Source organism: Helicoverpa armigera, chromosome 2, assembly GCF_030705265.1.
Source record: "Helicoverpa armigera isolate CAAS_96S chromosome 2, ASM3070526v1, whole genome shotgun sequence".
Classification (NCBI taxonomy): Eukaryota; Metazoa; Arthropoda; class Insecta; order Lepidoptera; family Noctuidae; genus Helicoverpa; species Helicoverpa armigera.
Genome location: NC_087121.1, coordinates 13,525,241 through 13,543,726, shown reverse-complemented (window position 1 = coordinate 13,543,726; position 18,486 = coordinate 13,525,241). Strand labels below are relative to the sequence as shown.

Here is an 18,486-nt window from a genome sequence, read left to right as displayed (position 1 = left end):
ATTCAGTTTGTTCGACATGAGTTTGCTTTATGTTTTTTAGACGGTGTCCCCGATCCGAATATCCGGTGCACGCCAAGTATCGGAAACCACACGAAATCCCCCACTAGAGCATGGAAAGGTACATAAGTATATAGTAGTGTTTATATATATAATCGTCTTTAAAGCCTAGGTTTTGAGGACCTGCCCCTCATACATGCTACGGATATCCTTCGCGAGAAAACCAGGCCAAGTATAAAGGTTTTAAGTGCTTTTACTTATTTTCTTTATTCAGAAAAATTAACCTTAGTGTAGGAACACATGTAGGAATTATTCATTGTTAACTATATTACAAGTTCTTAACATATGTAATCTTCTCTATCTGTGACAAGAGACCGAGTAGAATGTGACGCTACTGCGTATTTCTGTTGATTAATGGAATATTTTTTCAAGCGGAAAACAGAGAGTCTTCTACTCGAAGTGCTCCGCAACGAACCGATTTGATCAGAAACAAATTACGTGAGTAACAGCTTCCGTTCTATCTAATGCTGTGTGCTGTTGCATGTAGGTCCCTGAACCCTCAATGGTCAACTTATGACCCTTAGCTATTGCGCTGTACTGTTGCTAGACTGTAGCGCCATTGCTGCCCAACTGTTTAACGACTGTTGCCCGATCGTTTAGCCACAGAGGACCGTGTGTTTTATCTCAGCTGCAATGCAACAGCTGCACAACATTTGATTCCATTAATTTAATTAAACGCAAAAGTAAGCAGTTTAACAGGCGATATTTGGACTGTTCTATTTCAGTAACGCTTAATAAATTAGATGTTCTCACGAGCGTGCTAGGACACTTAATATTTTGGCGCGTGGCCCGCATCACTGCATACGTGTACCCCCGCTGGGGTACCGGAGGGAGTTTGCTTGCCACTGTAATAGTATTTGCCGTTTTGTTTTGGACAGCAACGAAGGCCTCTGTATCCGGGAACAAGTTACGGGCATCGAATACTAATCCCAATGTATATCCGGATACTAAAATACCCATCATGCGGAGCAATATCGGCGCTAAATGTGAGTCTGAAATTCAGTTTAACTTTTTGTACGCAACGGAAAATTAAGTATTGCCAACTTAAGAATTAATAAAATTCAAAGGGATGGCAACAAATTGCATTTTCTATTGTGCGTTCCATGATAGACGTTAGCTTAGCCCAAACATTTATATACTGTGATAAATTAATGAATAAGCATTGATGCGCGTGGTCGCCTCGTGTCATCTCTCCGAAGTGCAACTTAGAACTTAGGTACATTTTCTCAACATTTTTCAACTTTCCAGCATTACGACCTTCCGTCTCGTCTCTTCACCGATCTAATAGCAGAAGTCCAGCTAGGAAACAAAAGTCTTTCAACAGCACATCAAGTAACTTCCAAGGTAATTATTTTTATCTCTGCCATCGCCAAATGAGCAGCGCCGCAGTGTCCCGAAAAGCGTCAATTACCTATTTTTTTGTCCTAATAAATTGCCTTTTCACAGACCTAATGAGTGCTACGGCTAGTAAAATGAAGCCACCGTACAACGACTCTAAAATTATCAAGCATTGGACACCAGGTATTGCCAACAACACAAAATTGTCAGTATTGCCATACTAGATTTCGTACTCCATAATATTAAACCCCATAAAATTATTTTTACAGAAATGAGCAAAATACCATCAAGATCGCCGAGTAAAATTACGAAAAGATTCCTAAATGGTGGTAAATGTAGTATTTTAATAGTTTAAAATTAGGGCACTAATTCTGTCAAAAAAAGGAAATATACATGGCAATGTGTCTGGACCTGTATTACTTCAGATACGAAACTGCACATATCGAAAAAATCTGATAGAAGATAGCATAAATTAGTGTGCGAAGTATGCTGCGATAAAAATAAATAAATAAATAAATATAAATAAATATAATGTCGAGACACCTTTTCACACACGGTTGGTTAGCCCCATGGTAGGTTATTAATTAACTTGTGTTATGGGTGCTAACACAACTGTTAACCTACATACATATAGCTACACATATACATATTTATAAATACATATTATGTAACACCCAGACCACGATCAACAAGCATGCTCATCACACAAATGTCGACCGAACCGGGAATCGAACCCGGGACCTCAGATTCGGCAGTCCGGCCGATCCCGAGTCCGGGCAATCGAGCTTAAAATGGATTTCTTGACGACATGTTAAACATATTTTTTCAGAACCAATGAGGAGAGCAACATCGATCAAAGATGTTAACGCGTCTGTGGACAAAATGAAATCCTTGCCTAGGGAACCATACGGGGTTCCACCGCTGACCAGGCCAGCCCGTGAGTTATTTTTGTCATATAGATGTAATTTGGCTATCCTTTCACAAAGAAGATTTTTCAAATAAGAAGATTGGTACGACGCATGTATTTGGCCACACTGGTGATTGGGTCCAGGAAATTCGGCGATCAAAAGATCACCTGTATCCATAACTTACGCCAATAGAGAGAGAACGCGTCGTGATCAATTAACGTCGTCCCAATCTTTTTGAAAAGTGCAGAACAGTAGTTAAATGGTAGTATTCAGAAATCAGAACAGGTTAAAAGTACATTATAACGCGATCGTTAACACATTTGCAAGGTGTAGGGTAGGCGAGTACCGTTAATTTAAAATTGTAACGACTTATCTGGGTTACCAACACCACTAACTGTTTAATGTTCCTTTGTTGTCTAGGTAAATTAAATAAATACAATTTTAGGACATTTATTTAATTCAATCACTCTTCTAGCAATGAGAATAAAAAATAAATAATTTTACTTCACATGCAGTTATACTAAATTCAAAATGATTGACTCATTTTACGATTTTTCAGCACCTGGCTACAGCAATAGAAGTTTCAGACCTCAATTAGAAGATATAAAGAGCTCATATCTATTGTTAAACAAAAAGCCTCAGGATATTAACATGAAACCATGTTCTACCGCCGGTATAAGAATTCTATAAAATGTGTTACCAAATAAATGGGGCTGTCTGCACAAAAGTGTCCCAACCCACATTTTAATGTTCTTTTTTTTCATTTATGGCCGAATACACACCTTGCATTTGTACATTTCTAGGTAAGCCGCGCCCCCGATTTCACTTATGAAACAAGAAAATATATCTCATTGCTTGGATGATAATGATTTTAAATAGTATTAAAAAGGGTCATAAGTTAAATGTGGGTTAGTACACTTTTGAATTGCCCATACTACTACCTAATTCTGATTTCCTGAATAGTTCCATTTATAATATGTTTCTATTATTTTAGTGAAAACTGGGATTGGTCTGCATTCCTATTCATTTGCAAGAGTGACTGATTATTGATTTGTCTAATGGATGTTTGTAGCTAAAGGAATCCAGTCCAATTTCACACAAGGTAAAATAGAACACTTACTTATGCAATTTCACATATTTATCTTACTCCACTAACATTCTGTCTAATTTTAGGTGAAGAAAAAATAGATAGACCATCAGTAAACAAATTCGATGACGAATTAAGAAGACAGCAACTGCTAGAAATAAAAAAAAAGTTCCAAAGTAAACGATTTTGGAATGATTCAAGTATGTATCAAAGACAATGTTTTAGAAAGCATTTAATTACCTTCAAACTTTCATTACAAATATTTATTCTAATTGGATAATATTAATTTTCAGAGTACGACAAAATTGAAGGTTTGAACTGGATATCATGGAAATAAACACTTTTTTTTTATATTATAAACAATCTGTATTTTATAAATTTAAAGTGGTAGTAACACTGCAGTGTGGAGTCTAATGTTAAAGTTTACGAGCATAATGTCAATTAAAAAAATTGAAAAATCATGCTGTGTTTACTTGGAGCTAGAACCACCTGATCCTTTGCTATCCTTATCTTTTTGATCCTTGTCATCTTTCTCATCCTTGTCTTTTTTGATGGTCGACATAGCATTGCGAATAGCTTCACTTTGAGGATCAACTCCTGGCAGATTTTCCAATACACTTTGAAGGAATGCTGGGTCATTCATGACTTCAGCATACTCTTCCGAGACATCCATGCTCTCTTCAGCTGCTGGAGCCTCTTGTTGCATGCTCATTTGCATGGCAAGAGCAATCTGCTCTTCCTCAGATAACTCCATAGCTTCATGACCAAGTGACATGGCTAAAGCTCTCTCCATGCCAGTGTTTTCTGGTTCCCCAGGCTTGCTTGCATCTCCTTCAGTTGTAGTTTGTTGGCGGCGTGACTCCTCCTCCTGGCGTTGTCTTTGCTCTTCCATAGAGACACGTAGGGCAAGTGCAAGTTCAGGATCTTCATTTGGATCAACACCAAATTCAAATGGTGACAAGCCTGAGCCAGATGGGCCTGCTCCATCGCCACCAATCAATGGGCTGGAAATCAAAGCTTCAGAGAGTACCACGCACCCACCAGCGGGGACAGACACTAGGTGGCTGCCTCCAGTATTGCTGTCTTTACCGTTCAAAGTGTTAACAAATGTGGTCAGAAGAGGGTTGTTGTCGGCATCCTCGCCAAATGAGACCACGTCGCAGTTTACCTTCTCTTTCTTCAGCCTCTTAGCTAGTTTAACTAATTCTTTCTCATCGAGCTCTACTGGAGAGCCGACGAACACCACGATACGCATCTTATGGTTCTTTCCCTGGCGATGTTTCAGCGCTAAGTGAGCAATCCTGATGCCAGTCAGAAGATTGATGTTTCCGTTGGGCTGAACACGGTGTAACTTGGACATTATACGCCCGACATCGCTAGTTAGTGTAGCTAGCACTTCCACATTCGCTAGCGTCAATAAACCCACATTATTTTCAGGATTTGACCGTGTTTTAGAATGACATACCAAGTTTACGGCATCTTGCTGAGCCTGCAGCCGAGTGGGTAAGAAATCTCCGTTTCTCATATAGTCACTGTTGTCCACACAAATCATAGTACTTTCTAAGACCATTTTGCTTGATTATTCAGCGACTTTTTAGGAAATAAACAAATTGCGGACACCTCACAAAGAATGAAATCTGCTGTATAATCATAGACTAGCAAATTTTGAAAGATAGAGATGGATGGTTAGATCCACAGATAATGAATTCAAGTTATGATAATTTTGTTTGCTAAAAGACAAATAGACATTAAAAACATTGTTTCAAGAATAATTTGTTAATGAAATTAAGAAAGTCGGTATTACTGAATTAAGAATATAATTTCAAGATCCTCAGCTAACCTGAGAAAAATCGATAAACCAAGTTACAAATTGTCTATGGTTGACAATTTTGACAGATTGACTGAACACCGAAATCCGAGGTCAATTTCATTCCGTAAAATTTGGTCCAAACCCCAAGAATCATGGGTTTCGGTGATTATCCCAAGGAATATAACCCTTCAGTCCACGGGCCTTATGACCCAGCCCGTTATTATGGCAAACGTAAGTATTCTTCTCGATAAACAATGTCGCCCTTCAATTTACCATTTTCGATTATGTAATTTTCTTTCTCGTTTTCAGCTGATACTCCGTTCGGTCAGGTGAAAATCAGTGAACTTGGATCCTGGTTCGCACGCAGGAATAAGTCGCCCCAGGCTCTCGCTGGCGTATTCAGCCGAGGTAAGAAACTGGTTCCATACATATTTATATGTGAACTTTGAGGTTATAGGTGTATTGTAGTTATCAATCAATTTGGAGGTACTACTGGGTCAGTTTTAAACTAAATAAAAAACGCATATGTAGGTGGTCAATCTTGTCTGCAGTGACAAAGTAGGCAATGTTGCTGTGTAAAATTTGTACCTTACTTTGAGAATTTCTAACAGGAATGCAGTACCCACATATTCTAAGATAACCAGATCAATATCATTTACATTTAAAGAAATTTTCCCTACCATGTTCTGACATTATATTCGTGTTTATCATGAACATTGTAAGCTGAGAAGAAAAGTAACCAATTATGTAAAAATATTGAATTGTCTTAATAAACTTTTTATTATGGTTTAAACTTAATGTTAAGTAATTAACTCGCAATTTCCAACATACATCTATATTTCAAATTAATTTGTTACATAGTCACTGGCAATTAACATTGTAAACAACGGGGAAGTTATTGTTAAAATAAGGTTGCACTAAGAAGTATCTATGCAATTATTTCAGCTTGGTGGAGGTGGCAGCACAAGTATGTGCAGCCTAAGAAGGTGGGCATTGCTCCCTTCTTGCAGCTGCTGGTGGGCAGCATGACTTTCTTCTATGTTATCAACTACGGAAAGATGAGTAAGTACAGTGGACGAGCAGTAACATCCAGGAGACTATATATCATTTATTTATCCTGGATTACAACACCACATTAAAAAAACTCATTTGTGAAGGGATTTCAATATTGAAGTTTTTCTGCATATAATACTGTTCAGATGCAAGATATTCTTGTCAGTAGCCAGCAATATACAAATAGAATTACTGGTAATTTCAAGTAAATTCTGGAAATTACACTGAACCAATTTCAACATTCACCATGAAGTTGAGACTGATTGATTCATAAGTAATAGTATATTAAAAATACCTTTTTTTCTATTTTCAGAGCACCACAGGAACTACAAGTACCACTAATCTGGAACCCTCTCAATGCCATCAAATGCATGTAATTTATGTATTCGAAAATGTTATGTTAAATGTATGTGCTAGATCTTACATACTTGCAATAAAGCTATTAGTGTGAACCATTTGTCTATGTTTTCTTTTTTTCTAATAATCCTGCAGGAGAGGGCAAACTGCATAATCAAGACAGGTAGCTTTGATTAAGTTATTTCTTTCATTCTCAAAACTAGCAATTAAAACCTGAACTAAAAGTTAACAGTTTTTTTAGACTCAAGATATGCAAGTGCATACAAGACTTGTAGCAGATGGTTACATGATTAGTAGGCAGATGCACTTCCAATAAATGCAAAGGAAATAAAATGTGACTATGTTTTGAAATTAAATAGAGGTGCCAACAAAAAAAAGGAAAATAAATATCTGAGTAAGGACAATTTGAAGAATAATGCAGTAAATTGTTTGTATTTTTTACACACACAAATTTTAAAACACAAATAAAAATCAAACCAGATGACTTGAAAAAAATATCTTTAATTACTTATAGCAATAATAACACTAGTTTACAAAAAAATATTTTTTTTTTGTTCATGAAATGAAACCTATATTATTTAAGTAGGCTATGGACGGTTACTAAAAAAATATTTTTTTATTTTTCGTAGCACGTCACAATTCGGAGATATCGATGACTTTTTTTTATCTACCCGCAATTGTTTAAATGCGTTTATCGTTCTGTTTTGTAAGCAACTGTGTGAATCAAAAGTCTCATTTTTATATAAAAATGACATCTAGAGTGTGTAAACTACATCCAGATCGATTTTGTTATGTTTGTGGGAAAATTGTTCAGTGAAATCGTGGTTTCCCTTTAACAAAACCATTGCAAGAAGCCTATTTACAATATTTTGGATTTCCGGTGTCAAATCAAGATAAAAATTGGGTTCCTCATGTCATTTGCACTAATTGCAGATTGGGCCTCAGCTCCTGGTATTCAGGTAAAAATAGATCACTGAAATTTGGTAAACCAATGATGAAAAATTTTACCAAAGCTTTGGATAAGTCCAAGCCTGCATTTCAATATCTCTGCTCTGTATTTACGAATCTTTCTGCGGCTAAATTAAAGGAAGATCAAGACCCACAAATATCAGGAGAATATTGGACGATACAAAATTCGAGAGCCTTTTAACCGATGTAGAAAAAGCAGCCTGGAACTCTTTCAAAAGTGTCGCTAAAAATTTTTTACGCAATAAAAAAAGTGATAATTACAAAGAGATCGTTGAAAATTTATTGCATAATTATGAGCGTATGGGTGTAAATATGTCACTAAAAAATCATTTTTTGCATTCCTACTTAGATTTTTTCCAGAAAATCTTGGTAGTGTGAGTGATGAACACGGTGAGCGATTTCACCAAGATTTAAAATTATTTGAGCAAAATTATCAAGGTTTTTTTGACGAAAACATGCTGGGGCACTATTGTTGGTCTGTTGTGAGAGATACAATGAACAAAAGTCTATCGAAAAAAATCAATAAATATTTCAGACACCTGAGATTGTCCAAAGTCTGTATCCTACGGTAGGCACACATACTTGAGATGTATTATCACATGCAAATTATCTGAAACATAAAACACATATTTGAATAAAAAAATATATGCTGGTTTAGCTAACAGGGTAGGTTTGAACTTAGTGTTTCTTACTATTAGGTTTCCTAAATTAAATTTAATAATTGTACCTATAATCAAAACGTTCAAGCTCTGTGTTATGGGTCAATTAATCACAAAGTATGTATACAATTGCTATAAAGCAAGAGTAGGACCTCTATAGAGTAGAGATTTCATCATCCTAATAAAAGAGTGGTTTAACAACTTAATTACATGTAACTTTTACACAATTTATAGTAAAATTAAGTAGGTGTATCTATGACTCATGCGTGGGTGTAAACTAAAGGTTAACATGCAGGTCAGATATGGTTTTCTGATGAGTGTTCTAGAAAAGTGACCAGGTATAAATTTGAATGTTTCCAAATGGTTAAAGATATAAGGGCTTATCATAGGACATATACCATTTATTTAAGCTATTCAATAAATAGTCACGGTTTAAATAATATCAACTGTAAGCAATAGGAGCAGTTTTGTTATTATTTTTCATTTGCATGTATTTGGTAATGAGATTAGTAACAGGGTTATTGACCTTTTCACTACTTGACAACCTTAGAATATTCTCATTGGAATATTTTATTCATATAGATTGCATCATTTCCCACATGCAAAATTCAATTACCAAATTAGCTACAGTGACTAATTCGACATGGTAAAAGTAGTTAGAAAATTAATATCACCATATGTGGATAACCTTACCTAAAATTTGAATTGAGCTATTTTACAATTCAGTTTTGCCCATGTACTTGGGTTTTAGCTCCTCTATTCTCTTGATGAAGTCAGTCTTCTCGATGCAGCCGTCGCAGACCTCATCCCAGTCGTTCAGAATCTTCTTCAGATCTCGTACTTTGAGTTTCTTCAGATCAACATTGTTCAAGTCAATCTGTTTGTCGAATCTGAGGTCGCAGATCTGTGCGTCCTTCTTCCTCAACTTTTCACAGATTTTGTCAGCGGGCATGGACCAACTGAGCGGCTTCGACAGCTCACCCAGGATGCCGGTGGCGGACTCCTCTAGGCCGCCTAAGTAGTAACAAAATCTGTTCTCTTTATTCTTGGAACCTTTACAAAACTTCTTGAACTCAGTTTCGATTGATTTGGGGTTCTTCTTGACATCGTCTGTTAACGTGGCTGCGAATTTCTCCACAGTTTTAATACAGACTTCACATTCGCCTTCCTTCAGTGCAAGCGATACCTGCACGATTGCCGCGATGAATAATAAATGAAACACACTTAATTTATACATTTTGCACTAATATTTGATAACGGGCTACGCTAAATTTAACTCCAGCTGCTACGTATACCGTAACTTGTAACAGAATAAATAGAAATAGTACGAAATTTAAAGTGATAGAAGAATCTCGTCCATTCATGGAAATGAAAACGTTGACAGCTTTACTTGGCGAGCTGTGATTGGTGCACGTTGTTGGCATGCTAGAGATGATTAGATTTTTCTTGTCTATGAATAGTCGATTATGTATTTTAAGAAATATAAATCGACTAAATGAATATATTTTTCAATAATCCATTTAGATTATGTTTGAAGTTAGTTTTAGTGAAGTATGTACAGATAAAACGTGTGTATTTCAGATAAAAAAAATCATATCATATTTATAAAAACTTTTCATTAGCTTAAAACACACGTACCACATTGGAAGATGGGAAGGTCTTTGGTGTGGGACGCAACCTGCGTCGACACCCTTGCACCTTCCCACCTTCCCAGTACGGCGAGCTGTGTCGGTGCAGCTGCTGCAGCCGCGGAAAACCTCAAGCGGCACAAATATGTAAACCTCACCGGCAATTGCATTTTTGAGCCGTTTGGGGTTGAAACCCTGGGACCATGGGGCCCAAGTGCCCACAGACTATTTCGAGAAATTAGTAAGCGATTAGTGGAGTCCACTCGTGACCAAAGGGCTGGCCTATACTTCGGTCAAAGGATATGCATTGCCATCCAGCGTGGCAATGCAGCCAGCCTTTTGGGCACGATCCCAGCTGACAGCGATGCGGATGAATATTTTGATACCTAGTTTTAATATTTCCCTATAATAAGATCATTTTGTATAACTATTGAATAAAAACAACTAGAAATAAATAAACATGTCAAATGAAAAGATTCATACTGAAGTAGCTCAGAGAATCCCTTGCAATACAAACATTCGTACCACATTACAAAAATATATTTACAATCAAATAATCTAACCAATTTTAGTCGATTTCATATATTGATTTACTTCTCCATAATTGTCTTTGAATAATAACTTTTCCTTTATCACGACACTGTCAATTTCATGTCAATGTCTTCGTAGTCGTCATGGAAACAAATTTTTGTTTATCAATATTTCATTTTTGTTTTGTCGATATTTTTGATTTTGCGGTCTTCGAGTTAAAATATCAAGAAAATGGGTGAAATAAAACCTTCACTGATGGACAATCCACGAGCTGCTTTGGAGGTCTATATTACTGCATTGCAGAGCGAGTCCAAAATGGCTCGAAAGCAGGCTCTGGTTAAAATCAATGAAGAAATATTTGAAACTCCTGCCAACAAGGACTGCGACCTCACTGTGGTATTCCCTGAAGTATATGCTTACGTCTTGAAAAGTTTCTCTGACGCCTCAGAGGGCTGTCGAGAAACCTCAGCCTTGATAATATCGAACTTCATCGAGAAGTTACCACTGAACGACTATTACTTGACGTACATCCTACCGGTGATAGTCCGTCGTATAGGCTGCCCAGAAATCGTGGAAGACTCTGAAGAGATCCGCTTAGTCCTCATTGAACTGGTGCATAAGATATTAGACAAGTATAAAGTGTCTTACTTGCTGAGTCCTTTCATTAATGACTTTACCAGCATTTTGACTAAAACGGTGACTGATCCGTTTCCAAAAGTGAAGCTTGAGGCGTGCGAATGTATCATTATGATGACAAAGGTCCTGCAAAGAGACTTCCATTTCCAATCCTCAAGTTATGTCAAGCCAATTCTGACTAATTTTGCACATCAGCACTTCCGAGTGAGAGTTGCTGCTATTAGAGCTATTGGTAATATTTTTTTTAACTTACTATTGTTACTATATGCTAGTATATAGAGCTATAGAGCTAGAAGACCTCCTCCTTGCGCCGTAATTCCTCAATGCTGAGGGTCGTGACCTCCCTGTGTCATCACCTTCGATCGTATGATGTTCTTCCATTTGTTTCTGTCTCTGGCGGTGTGAAGGGCACTGTGCACCGTGGAGTCAAGAGCCAAAAGACCAGAAAACATATTTACATCATAATTAGCTTGGACAATTCAGCATACCTGCTTTTAAGTTAAGAGTACAAAAAAACTACCTAAATCTCTCTTAAATACAATTTCTCCGCTAAGGTAAACATACCATTTCCCATCTGTGTTACAGGAGCTGTAGTTCTAGCAGGAGATGCGAAGTGCTTCGAGCTGTCCATCACTCCTATGGCTGAGAAGCTGTTTGATGAGAACAATCTGGTTAGAATGCAGGTCACCCTGGAAGTGGGGAACTGGATGCTCAGCTATAGAGATAGATACTCTTTCTGGCATCGCATGATACCTTTGTTGTTGACGAGGTAAGGTGTAGTTTTGTTAAGCTTACCTGCCTGCTTCTTCGGATTTGAAATAAGATAAGGCCAAGGGATAATTGTCACTAGCTCAATAGCTGCTGAGGAAATCAGTATACCTGGGGTCTGTTCTGTGTTACAGAAATTCTATCTATAAAAGCCATAGCAAAAACAGCTAACAAACGTGCACATCACATAAATATCGACTATGCTGGTAACCACCCCTGCAAATTCAGTTCGGCTTGGCGATCATTGTGCCAGTAGATTTTATCGCTATCGAGCAGTAGGTATTATCGTTATAATAATATTTCAGCCTAAGTGACGTAATGGAAGACATAAGAAACACTGCTACAAGTCTCTGGAACGACATCGGAATCCAGTACATGGAGGAAAACGAGGAAGACTTCAAGAAGAAGACGGATTTCTTGAAAGACGTCCCAACCCACTACCCTGATGTTAAGAGACCTAACTTCGGCTGCAGGTCGCTGGTACAAAGCAATATTGGCAAGATTGTACCAGCTATTGGGAAAGGTAAGAGAATGGAGTAAAGTAGGTATCTTACGATCACTATCAGAGCTTTCTTTCGCCGATTTTGAGATCCTTATAAGTACCTAATGCCCTCCATTCTGAAAAAATGGGGATCCCGTCTATCATATTTTTTCTCTACTGCCTACGAAGCTTTAGGTATTTGTATGTGACCTGATCTACTAGGTACTGTTATCGGACTTTGAAGAAGTTTATTTTTGGCGCTCTTACGAAACCGTAAGAAAAGGGGGGTCCGGCCAAATACCTTTCTCATATACGATCAATGGATAGTCTTTTCGCCTACTCTCAGTGTACGAATTATCTTCTAACATGGTAACTCCTCAGAAATGGATGGCTGGCAAGCTGACGCGCGACTCCGCGTCTCCCAGCTGCTATGCTGGTTGATTCTATGTGCGGAAGAAGGTTCCACTCAGCATGCCAACGCTATTGTGAGAGCTATGCTGCGAGGAGCTACTGATGAAGATCCTAGGGTTATACTTGAGGTGAGGATTAAACTTAATGAGGAAAACTGATTAGAATAAAAGAAATATAGCCATCCTAATTGAGAACGTCCTAATAATTGAGAAGTTGGTTGATTAGAATAAATCTGGTTTGCATTTGTAAATTCTGTTGAAGAGGAGAACTTTTGAAAATTATACCTACTTTATGTGATTAATTGCATCTTCTCGTAGGTACCTATCACTCCCAAAATAGCTTTTAGGTATTACTCTTTTAGTGCCAGCCTGGTTAAAATCAAAGTGCTATCGTAGTTTTCAAGTCTTGAAATATATTCAAATGTAGCATCCGTCGATCTTCTTAAAAGCCTTAAGTATAAAGTCCTTCTTTTAACCTTACCCCAACAGATAAAACGTGCAGCCGAGTTATTCGGCTACTTCATAACGCCTACCACTTGGTGGCCGCTACTCGAAGCCGAAGTAGACTCCTGGGCGGCGCTGCTGGTTATAGCCAATATCATCAAGGGTTCCCGCCCAGAACTGCTCCAGGAGAAGGTGTTAGTAGAGCTGTGTAGAGAGGCCGCTGATCCTGATAGATGCAGGACTAGGAAGGTAGGTGGAATTATGATGTTAGGGTCCAATGTACCTATTAGCTATAGACAGTTATGAGTTTGTGACTTCAGAACGTAATTTATTTTTTTTGCCATTTTATAGCCTTTATTGATATGAAATTCCGGTTTAGGTTTTGTCTTGGGCTCTTTTTTAACTCAATTTTTATTCGAGTTTCTAAGTCTGGGTCAATTTCAAACAGAGAATTAGCAATATTAGTCTTACTGATAAAATGTAGACCCCTTAAAGTGGGGACACCCAACCTTCAGGAAAATATGATTTGCACCAAAAAGTTTCCTATACCTACACTCAATAACTTTATTTCTTCACTTTTAACCAAAAATAATACAAATTCCAGCCAAAATACCAAACGAATCTCCTATACACTTGCGAAGCCCTACTGGATGTGTGCGGGGAGGCTTGCGCTACAGTCTCAGAAGACCTGTTCACTATCATCTTCTCTGTGTACGCCATGCCCTTCGATAATAAGATACAGTTTATGGCCCTGTGTGAGTAATTAATATTTATTTTTCTAGATAGGGCAGTTGAAAACGGGCATATAGATAGGATAAAAACTTCCAGTAAAATAGGGAGATTGAAACTTAAAGGGGTTCAAATGGGGATGAAAGTTTTGCTTGAATAAATTGATTAAGGCTCCTTCTCCGCCTGAGAGGAGGCCTGTGCCCAGCAGTTGGACGATAAAAAGGCTAAAACGACAAATCGAGTGGTATAGAGATAACTAAGCAATAAGCAGTGGATGTGAATTGCCGAAGACCGACAAAAGTGGGAGAGGCCTTTGTCCAGCTATGGACGATAGAGATATCTGATAATCTGGAGATAGTTTAAATCTACTTTATCACCACACAATGTGACATAAGTTGGTATGAGTAGAGGAAACTGACTGAACCAATTTACATGCTTTACTTCCTAATAACTATTAGTATTACTTACTAAAATTGTTCTACTATACTATAACTAAAGATGTTCAGAAAAGTGGTCAACGGTATCCTCAATTTCCAGCAAACCTAGACAAACTACGTTACGCCGAGAAATGCGGCAAGACCCTAACCAGTTTGTACGAGAAGCACATTGGTAAGGTGCTCGGCGGCATCACCAGTGACGCGCTGACTTGGACGCAACTGTCACCGGATAAGTGTCTACTGGAGTGCACCATGTTGCATACAGGTGAGAATACAACCTCCTTATTGATGTTACCTTTTTTCAACTTTTTCCTTTATGCTGTTTGAATTTAGATTGTGGTTCTTGAGGGTGGATTGATTGCAAATGGAATGGCTTATTTTATTTCTTTGATGTTTATTGCTAGATTATCGCTAGTTTCGCTAGATATATGATGTAAGTAATGGTTATGTTCAATTGCCTTTAAAATCCTTAAATATTCAAAATTCAGTATGTTCGGTACACCGTTACTACTATATGTAGTTTTTTAAATCTTAATATCAAAATCAGACTTTAAAGAACTGCCTTTATCGATATCCCTTTATTCTTACCCTGTAACTTTGATCAGGCTCTGCAATGGGTGGCCAACTGCACCTGATCGCTCCTCTCCTAAAAGAATGCCTGGCGACCCCCAAAGTGGACCCGGAGGTGAAACTGAAGATCTTCACCTGTTTGTCCACCGTGCTGCTCAAGAAAGACACCAACTTCAGGACCTGTGACACTGACAAGTTGGAGGCTTTCCTCAAGATTGTCATTGAAGGTATGATCTTCGACATTAAAGGAATTTGTTAACGACTAAAGGAGACTTGACTTTGATTCGATAGCTTACAAAATACCTAATCCTCTTAAAAATATCTTTAGATAATTCAGCTTAGCAGCAGTAGTTAGTTGGTAGAAAGGAATATGGTACATACCTATTTTTAGGTAATTGAAATTTACTAAAAAGGAGTTTGGTGAGTCAGATTTGCCGTTGTCGATTCTTTGCTACAGACTATTTTCTTGATTCGGACACCCCATTAAAAATCAGTCTATCCTCTGCGCTTCTCAATATGCCATATCTGTTACAGCCCAGAACCATTAACATATTTTTTATTTAAAAACTACCAAGGACATAACTGTCTTGTAATCTGCAAAGTTATCTGCATTTTCAATCTTAACGCAGAGGTAATAATGCCGAATTTGGTGTGGTGTGCTGGCCGTACCGCCGAGGCCATACGTACCGCGGCTGTCGCTTGCCTCTGCTCGGCGCTGCAGGAAAACCCTTATAATGAAGAAATATTAACCACGGATAAGGGTGGCGATGGCGATAAGGATGATAAGGTGAATATCGTAGCAGGGTCTATTTCTTTCTCTTGATGACTTTAAATGTCTCAAACTTTTTTCAATTAAATTAATCCTACAAAGTTTTTGTTCGCTACTTTATTTACTCATTTACTGTCACCGCTTATGTCTCTGGTACCAGGAGTATGTATTTTATAAAAGACCACGGCGGCTGATCTCTTTAATGAGAACAGCAGCCGAAATCGGCATTGGACGCCATTATTATTTATTTATTTTAAGCACTACTAACTTACTTTCCGCACAGGTGGTAAACCTATTCCCAACGAAAGATTCCTTGGAGCCGTTCTTGGAGCAAATGGTACCACTTCTAGTGGGGCTAGCGGATGACAACTCGACGTTGACGCGACAGCATACATTGCGTGCTGTGTGCTGTCTCGCTGTGTTAGCTGGCCAGCGGGGATGTTTTACTGCGGAAACACTGCATAAGCTGTATTTTGGTAAGAATTTTTATTTTTATTGCAACAGTAAAAATAGTGTTTTGAGTTGGGCCAATTGGATGCTCTATATTTTTGATCAGATTAACCTTTGACTATTTCGATATTTAGTTTCTAACATTATAATGTATCTGAGTTACATATCAAATGATTTAATGACCTTTTACTACGACCCCTATTTTTTTAAGTCCTTTACTCAGTCTTTGATGTCCAAGACACACGTAGACGTAACTTAGAAAATTACTTGCTTGAAAAGCAGATTTCTCAACCAGTATTATTAACCAGTAGTAGTACCAGTAGTAGGCCACTACGATTTTCTTGTTCTTAACTCTGTATACATTTTCCCAGTGGTACTAAAACGTCTAGACGACAGCAGCGACAAGGTCCGTTCATACGCCGTACAAACGCTAGTGACTCTCTTCAGCTACCGTCCCGACCCTTACGATACGACGCTATACGGGGCCCATATCGATGCTCTGTACAGCGCCATGCTGATACACCTCGATGATGCTGACGAGGCCTTTAGGAAACAGATGCTTGGTGAGTCTGGTCTATGAATAGGTAACTCTTTAGTGATAGTGTTGACCCTTACGATACAACGCTATACGGGGCCCATATCGATGCTCTGTACAGTGCTATGCTGATTACACCTCGATGACGCTGACGAGGCCTTTAGAAAACAGATGCTTGGTGAGTCTAGTCTATGAATAGGTAACTCTTTAGTAACAGTCTAGAGAAGGAAGATGCGACGCTATACGGGGCCCATATCGATGCTTTATACAGCGCCATGCTGATACACCTCGATGACGCTGACGAGGCCTTTAGGAAACAGATGCTTGGTGAGTCTCGACTATCAATAGGTATTCCTTTAGTAACCTTCTAGAAAAGGAAGATACGACGCTATACGGGGCCCATATCGATGCTCTATACAGTGCCATGCTGATACACCTCGATGATGCAGACGAGGCCTTTAGGAAACAGATGCTTGGTGAGTCTCGTTCGTCTATCAATAGGTATCTCTTTAGTAACCATCTAGAGAAGGAAGATACGACGCTATACGGGGCCCATATCGATGCTCTGTACAGCGCCATGCTGATACACCTCGATGACGCTGATGAGGCCTTTAGGAAACAGATGCTTGGTGAGTCTGGTCTATGAATAGGTAACTCTTTAGTGATAGTGTTGACCCTTACGATACAACGCTATACGGGGCCCATATCGATGCTCTGTACAGTGCTATGCTGATTACACCTCGATGACGCTGACGAGGCCTTTAGAAAACAGATGCTTGGTGAGTCTAGTCTATGAATAGGTAACTCTTTAGTAACAGTCTAGAGAAGGAAGATGCGACGCTATACGGGGCCCATATCGATGCTTTATACAGCGCCATGCTGATACACCTCGATGACGCTGACGAGGCCTTTAGGAAACAGATGCTTGGTGAGTCTCGACTATCAATAGGTATTCCTTTAGTAACCTTCTAGAAAAGGAAGATACGACGCTATACGGGGCCCATATCGATGCTCTATACAGTGCCATGCTGATACACCTCGATGATGCAGACGAGGCCTTTAGGAAACAGATGCTTGGTGAGTCTCGTTCGTCTATCAATAGGTATCTCTTTAGTAACCATCTAGAGAAGGAAGATACGACGCTATACGGGGCCCATATCGATGCTCTGTACAGCGCCATGCTGATACACCTCGATGACGCCGACGAGGCCTTTAGGAAACAGATGCTTGGTGAGTCTGGTCTTTCTGTATATATCTCTACAGCAAAGGTCCAGGACGTTATGATATGACACTATATAGGGCCAGTATCGATGCTTTATACAGCGCCATGCTAATATACCTACCTCCAAGATGTCGACGAGGCCTTTAGGAAACAGATGCTTGGTGAGTCTGGTCTTCTACATAATACATATGTCTTTAGCAATAGTCTGGACCCGTACGATACCACGCTTTACCGGGTCAATGCTTGGTAAGTTCCTCGGCACCGACTTCAAAAATCTTCTAGTTTTGGATAGCCCATTTATCGAGGAAGGTTATATGTGCCGGGAAGTTAATTAGTTACTAAATAGATTGATGATAAGGATGGAGAGTTGAAAGGAGTATTTTTTCAAAATTGTGTTCTTGTTTCAGAGGCACTGATCAAGCTCAGCGACATAGACCCGCGCACTCTCATGAAGAAGGTTAAGGCCAATATACATCTTTATAGGAACAAAATGGCGTATGAAAAATTGTCTAGTCATATTGAAAAACTATTGTAAGAATAAAATGATTCTTGTACACGATAACCATTGCTGTCGGCTGTTGTAATTTGAATCGATAATGATAATGGATAATGGGAAGGAATATTAGCACCTCTCACAC

At 38.6% G+C, this 18,486-nt stretch overlaps 5 protein-coding genes across 5 annotated transcripts; 3 read left to right on the top strand and 2 right to left on the bottom strand.

The window, feature by feature from the left end:
• Positions 1 to 4,371, top strand: LOC135118452 (uncharacterized). Its single transcript, XM_064040578.1, has 9 exons — positions 1 to 118; positions 430 to 495; positions 783 to 1,043; positions 1,306 to 1,401; positions 1,504 to 1,578; positions 1,665 to 1,724; positions 2,225 to 2,332; positions 3,477 to 3,590; positions 3,684 to 4,371. Exons 3-9 carry the CDS (start codon positions 1,019 to 1,021, stop codon positions 3,725 to 3,727), a joined length of 522 nt encoding a protein of 173 aa, XP_063896648.1. The 5' UTR covers positions 1 to 118; positions 430 to 495; positions 783 to 1,018; the 3' UTR covers positions 3,728 to 4,371.
• LOC135118450 (26S proteasome non-ATPase regulatory subunit 4-like) lies at positions 3,639 to 5,049 on the bottom strand. Its single transcript, XM_064040572.1, has one exon. The coding sequence runs from the start codon at positions 4,958 to 4,960 to the stop codon at positions 3,860 to 3,862; it is 1,101 nt and encodes a 366-aa protein (XP_063896642.1). The 5' UTR covers positions 4,961 to 5,049; the 3' UTR covers positions 3,639 to 3,859.
• Positions 5,050 to 5,267: 218 nt separating this feature from the next.
• Positions 5,268 to 6,710, top strand: LOC110379217 (putative ATP synthase subunit f, mitochondrial). Its single transcript, XM_021338772.3, has 4 exons — positions 5,268 to 5,431; positions 5,510 to 5,608; positions 6,146 to 6,262; positions 6,567 to 6,710. The coding sequence occupies exons 1-4, from the start codon at positions 5,353 to 5,355 to the stop codon at positions 6,593 to 6,595; spliced, it is 324 nt and encodes a 107-aa protein (XP_021194447.1). The 5' UTR covers positions 5,268 to 5,352; the 3' UTR covers positions 6,596 to 6,710.
• A 2,241-nt stretch (positions 6,711 to 8,951) lies between these two features.
• On the bottom strand, positions 8,952 to 9,643 carry LOC135118449 (mesencephalic astrocyte-derived neurotrophic factor homolog). The gene has a single exon (XM_064040560.1). It carries the CDS (start codon positions 9,473 to 9,475, stop codon positions 8,954 to 8,956), a length of 522 nt encoding a protein of 173 aa, XP_063896630.1. The 5' UTR covers positions 9,476 to 9,643; the 3' UTR covers positions 8,952 to 8,953.
• Positions 9,644 to 10,548: 905 nt separating this feature from the next.
• LOC110379273 (dynein axonemal assembly factor 5) lies at positions 10,549 to 18,423 on the top strand. Its single transcript, XM_064040553.1, has 12 exons — positions 10,549 to 11,265; positions 11,619 to 11,802; positions 12,107 to 12,324; positions 12,664 to 12,821; positions 13,182 to 13,385; positions 13,741 to 13,891; positions 14,403 to 14,567; positions 14,908 to 15,099; positions 15,502 to 15,659; positions 15,925 to 16,117; positions 16,463 to 16,654; positions 18,256 to 18,423. Exons 1-12 carry the CDS (start codon positions 10,629 to 10,631, stop codon positions 18,381 to 18,383), a joined length of 2,580 nt encoding a protein of 859 aa, XP_063896623.1. The 5' UTR covers positions 10,549 to 10,628; the 3' UTR covers positions 18,384 to 18,423.
• The last annotated feature ends 63 nt before the right edge of the window (positions 18,424 to 18,486 follow it).

Bases quoted from the DNA above. Each gene is read 5' to 3' on its own strand.
- LOC110379217 (XM_021338772.3), top strand. From the start codon at position 5,353: ATGGGTTTCGGTGATTATCCCAAGGAATATAACCCTTCAGTCCACGGG. The intron at 5,432-5,509 runs GTAAGTATTCTT...TCTCGTTTTCAG, and splicing joins AGCCCGTTATTATGGCAAAC to CTGATACTCCGTTCGGTCAG. The intron at 5,609-6,145 runs GTAAGAAACTGG...CAATTATTTCAG, and splicing joins CGCTGGCGTATTCAGCCGAG to CTTGGTGGAGGTGGCAGCAC.
- LOC135118449 (XM_064040560.1), bottom strand. From the start codon at position 9,475: ATGTATAAATTAAGTGTGTTTCATTTATTATTCATCGCGGCAATCGTG.
- LOC135118450 (XM_064040572.1), bottom strand. From the start codon at position 4,960: ATGGTCTTAGAAAGTACTATGATTTGTGTGGACAACAGTGACTATATG.
- LOC110379273 (XM_064040553.1), top strand. From the start codon at position 10,629: ATGGGTGAAATAAAACCTTCACTGATGGACAATCCACGAGCTGCTTTG. The intron at 14,568-14,907 runs GTGAGAATACAA...AACTTTGATCAG, and splicing joins GTGCACCATGTTGCATACAG to GCTCTGCAATGGGTGGCCAA. The intron at 15,660-15,924 runs GTGAATATCGTA...CTTTCCGCACAG, and splicing joins ATGGCGATAAGGATGATAAG to GTGGTAAACCTATTCCCAAC.
- LOC135118452 (XM_064040578.1), top strand. From the start codon at position 1,019: ATGCGGAGCAATATCGGCGCTAAAT. The intron at 1,044-1,305 runs GTGAGTCTGAAA...TCAACTTTCCAG, and splicing joins GAGCAATATCGGCGCTAAAT to CATTACGACCTTCCGTCTCG. The intron at 1,402-1,503 runs GTAATTATTTTT...GCCTTTTCACAG, and splicing joins CACATCAAGTAACTTCCAAG to ACCTAATGAGTGCTACGGCT.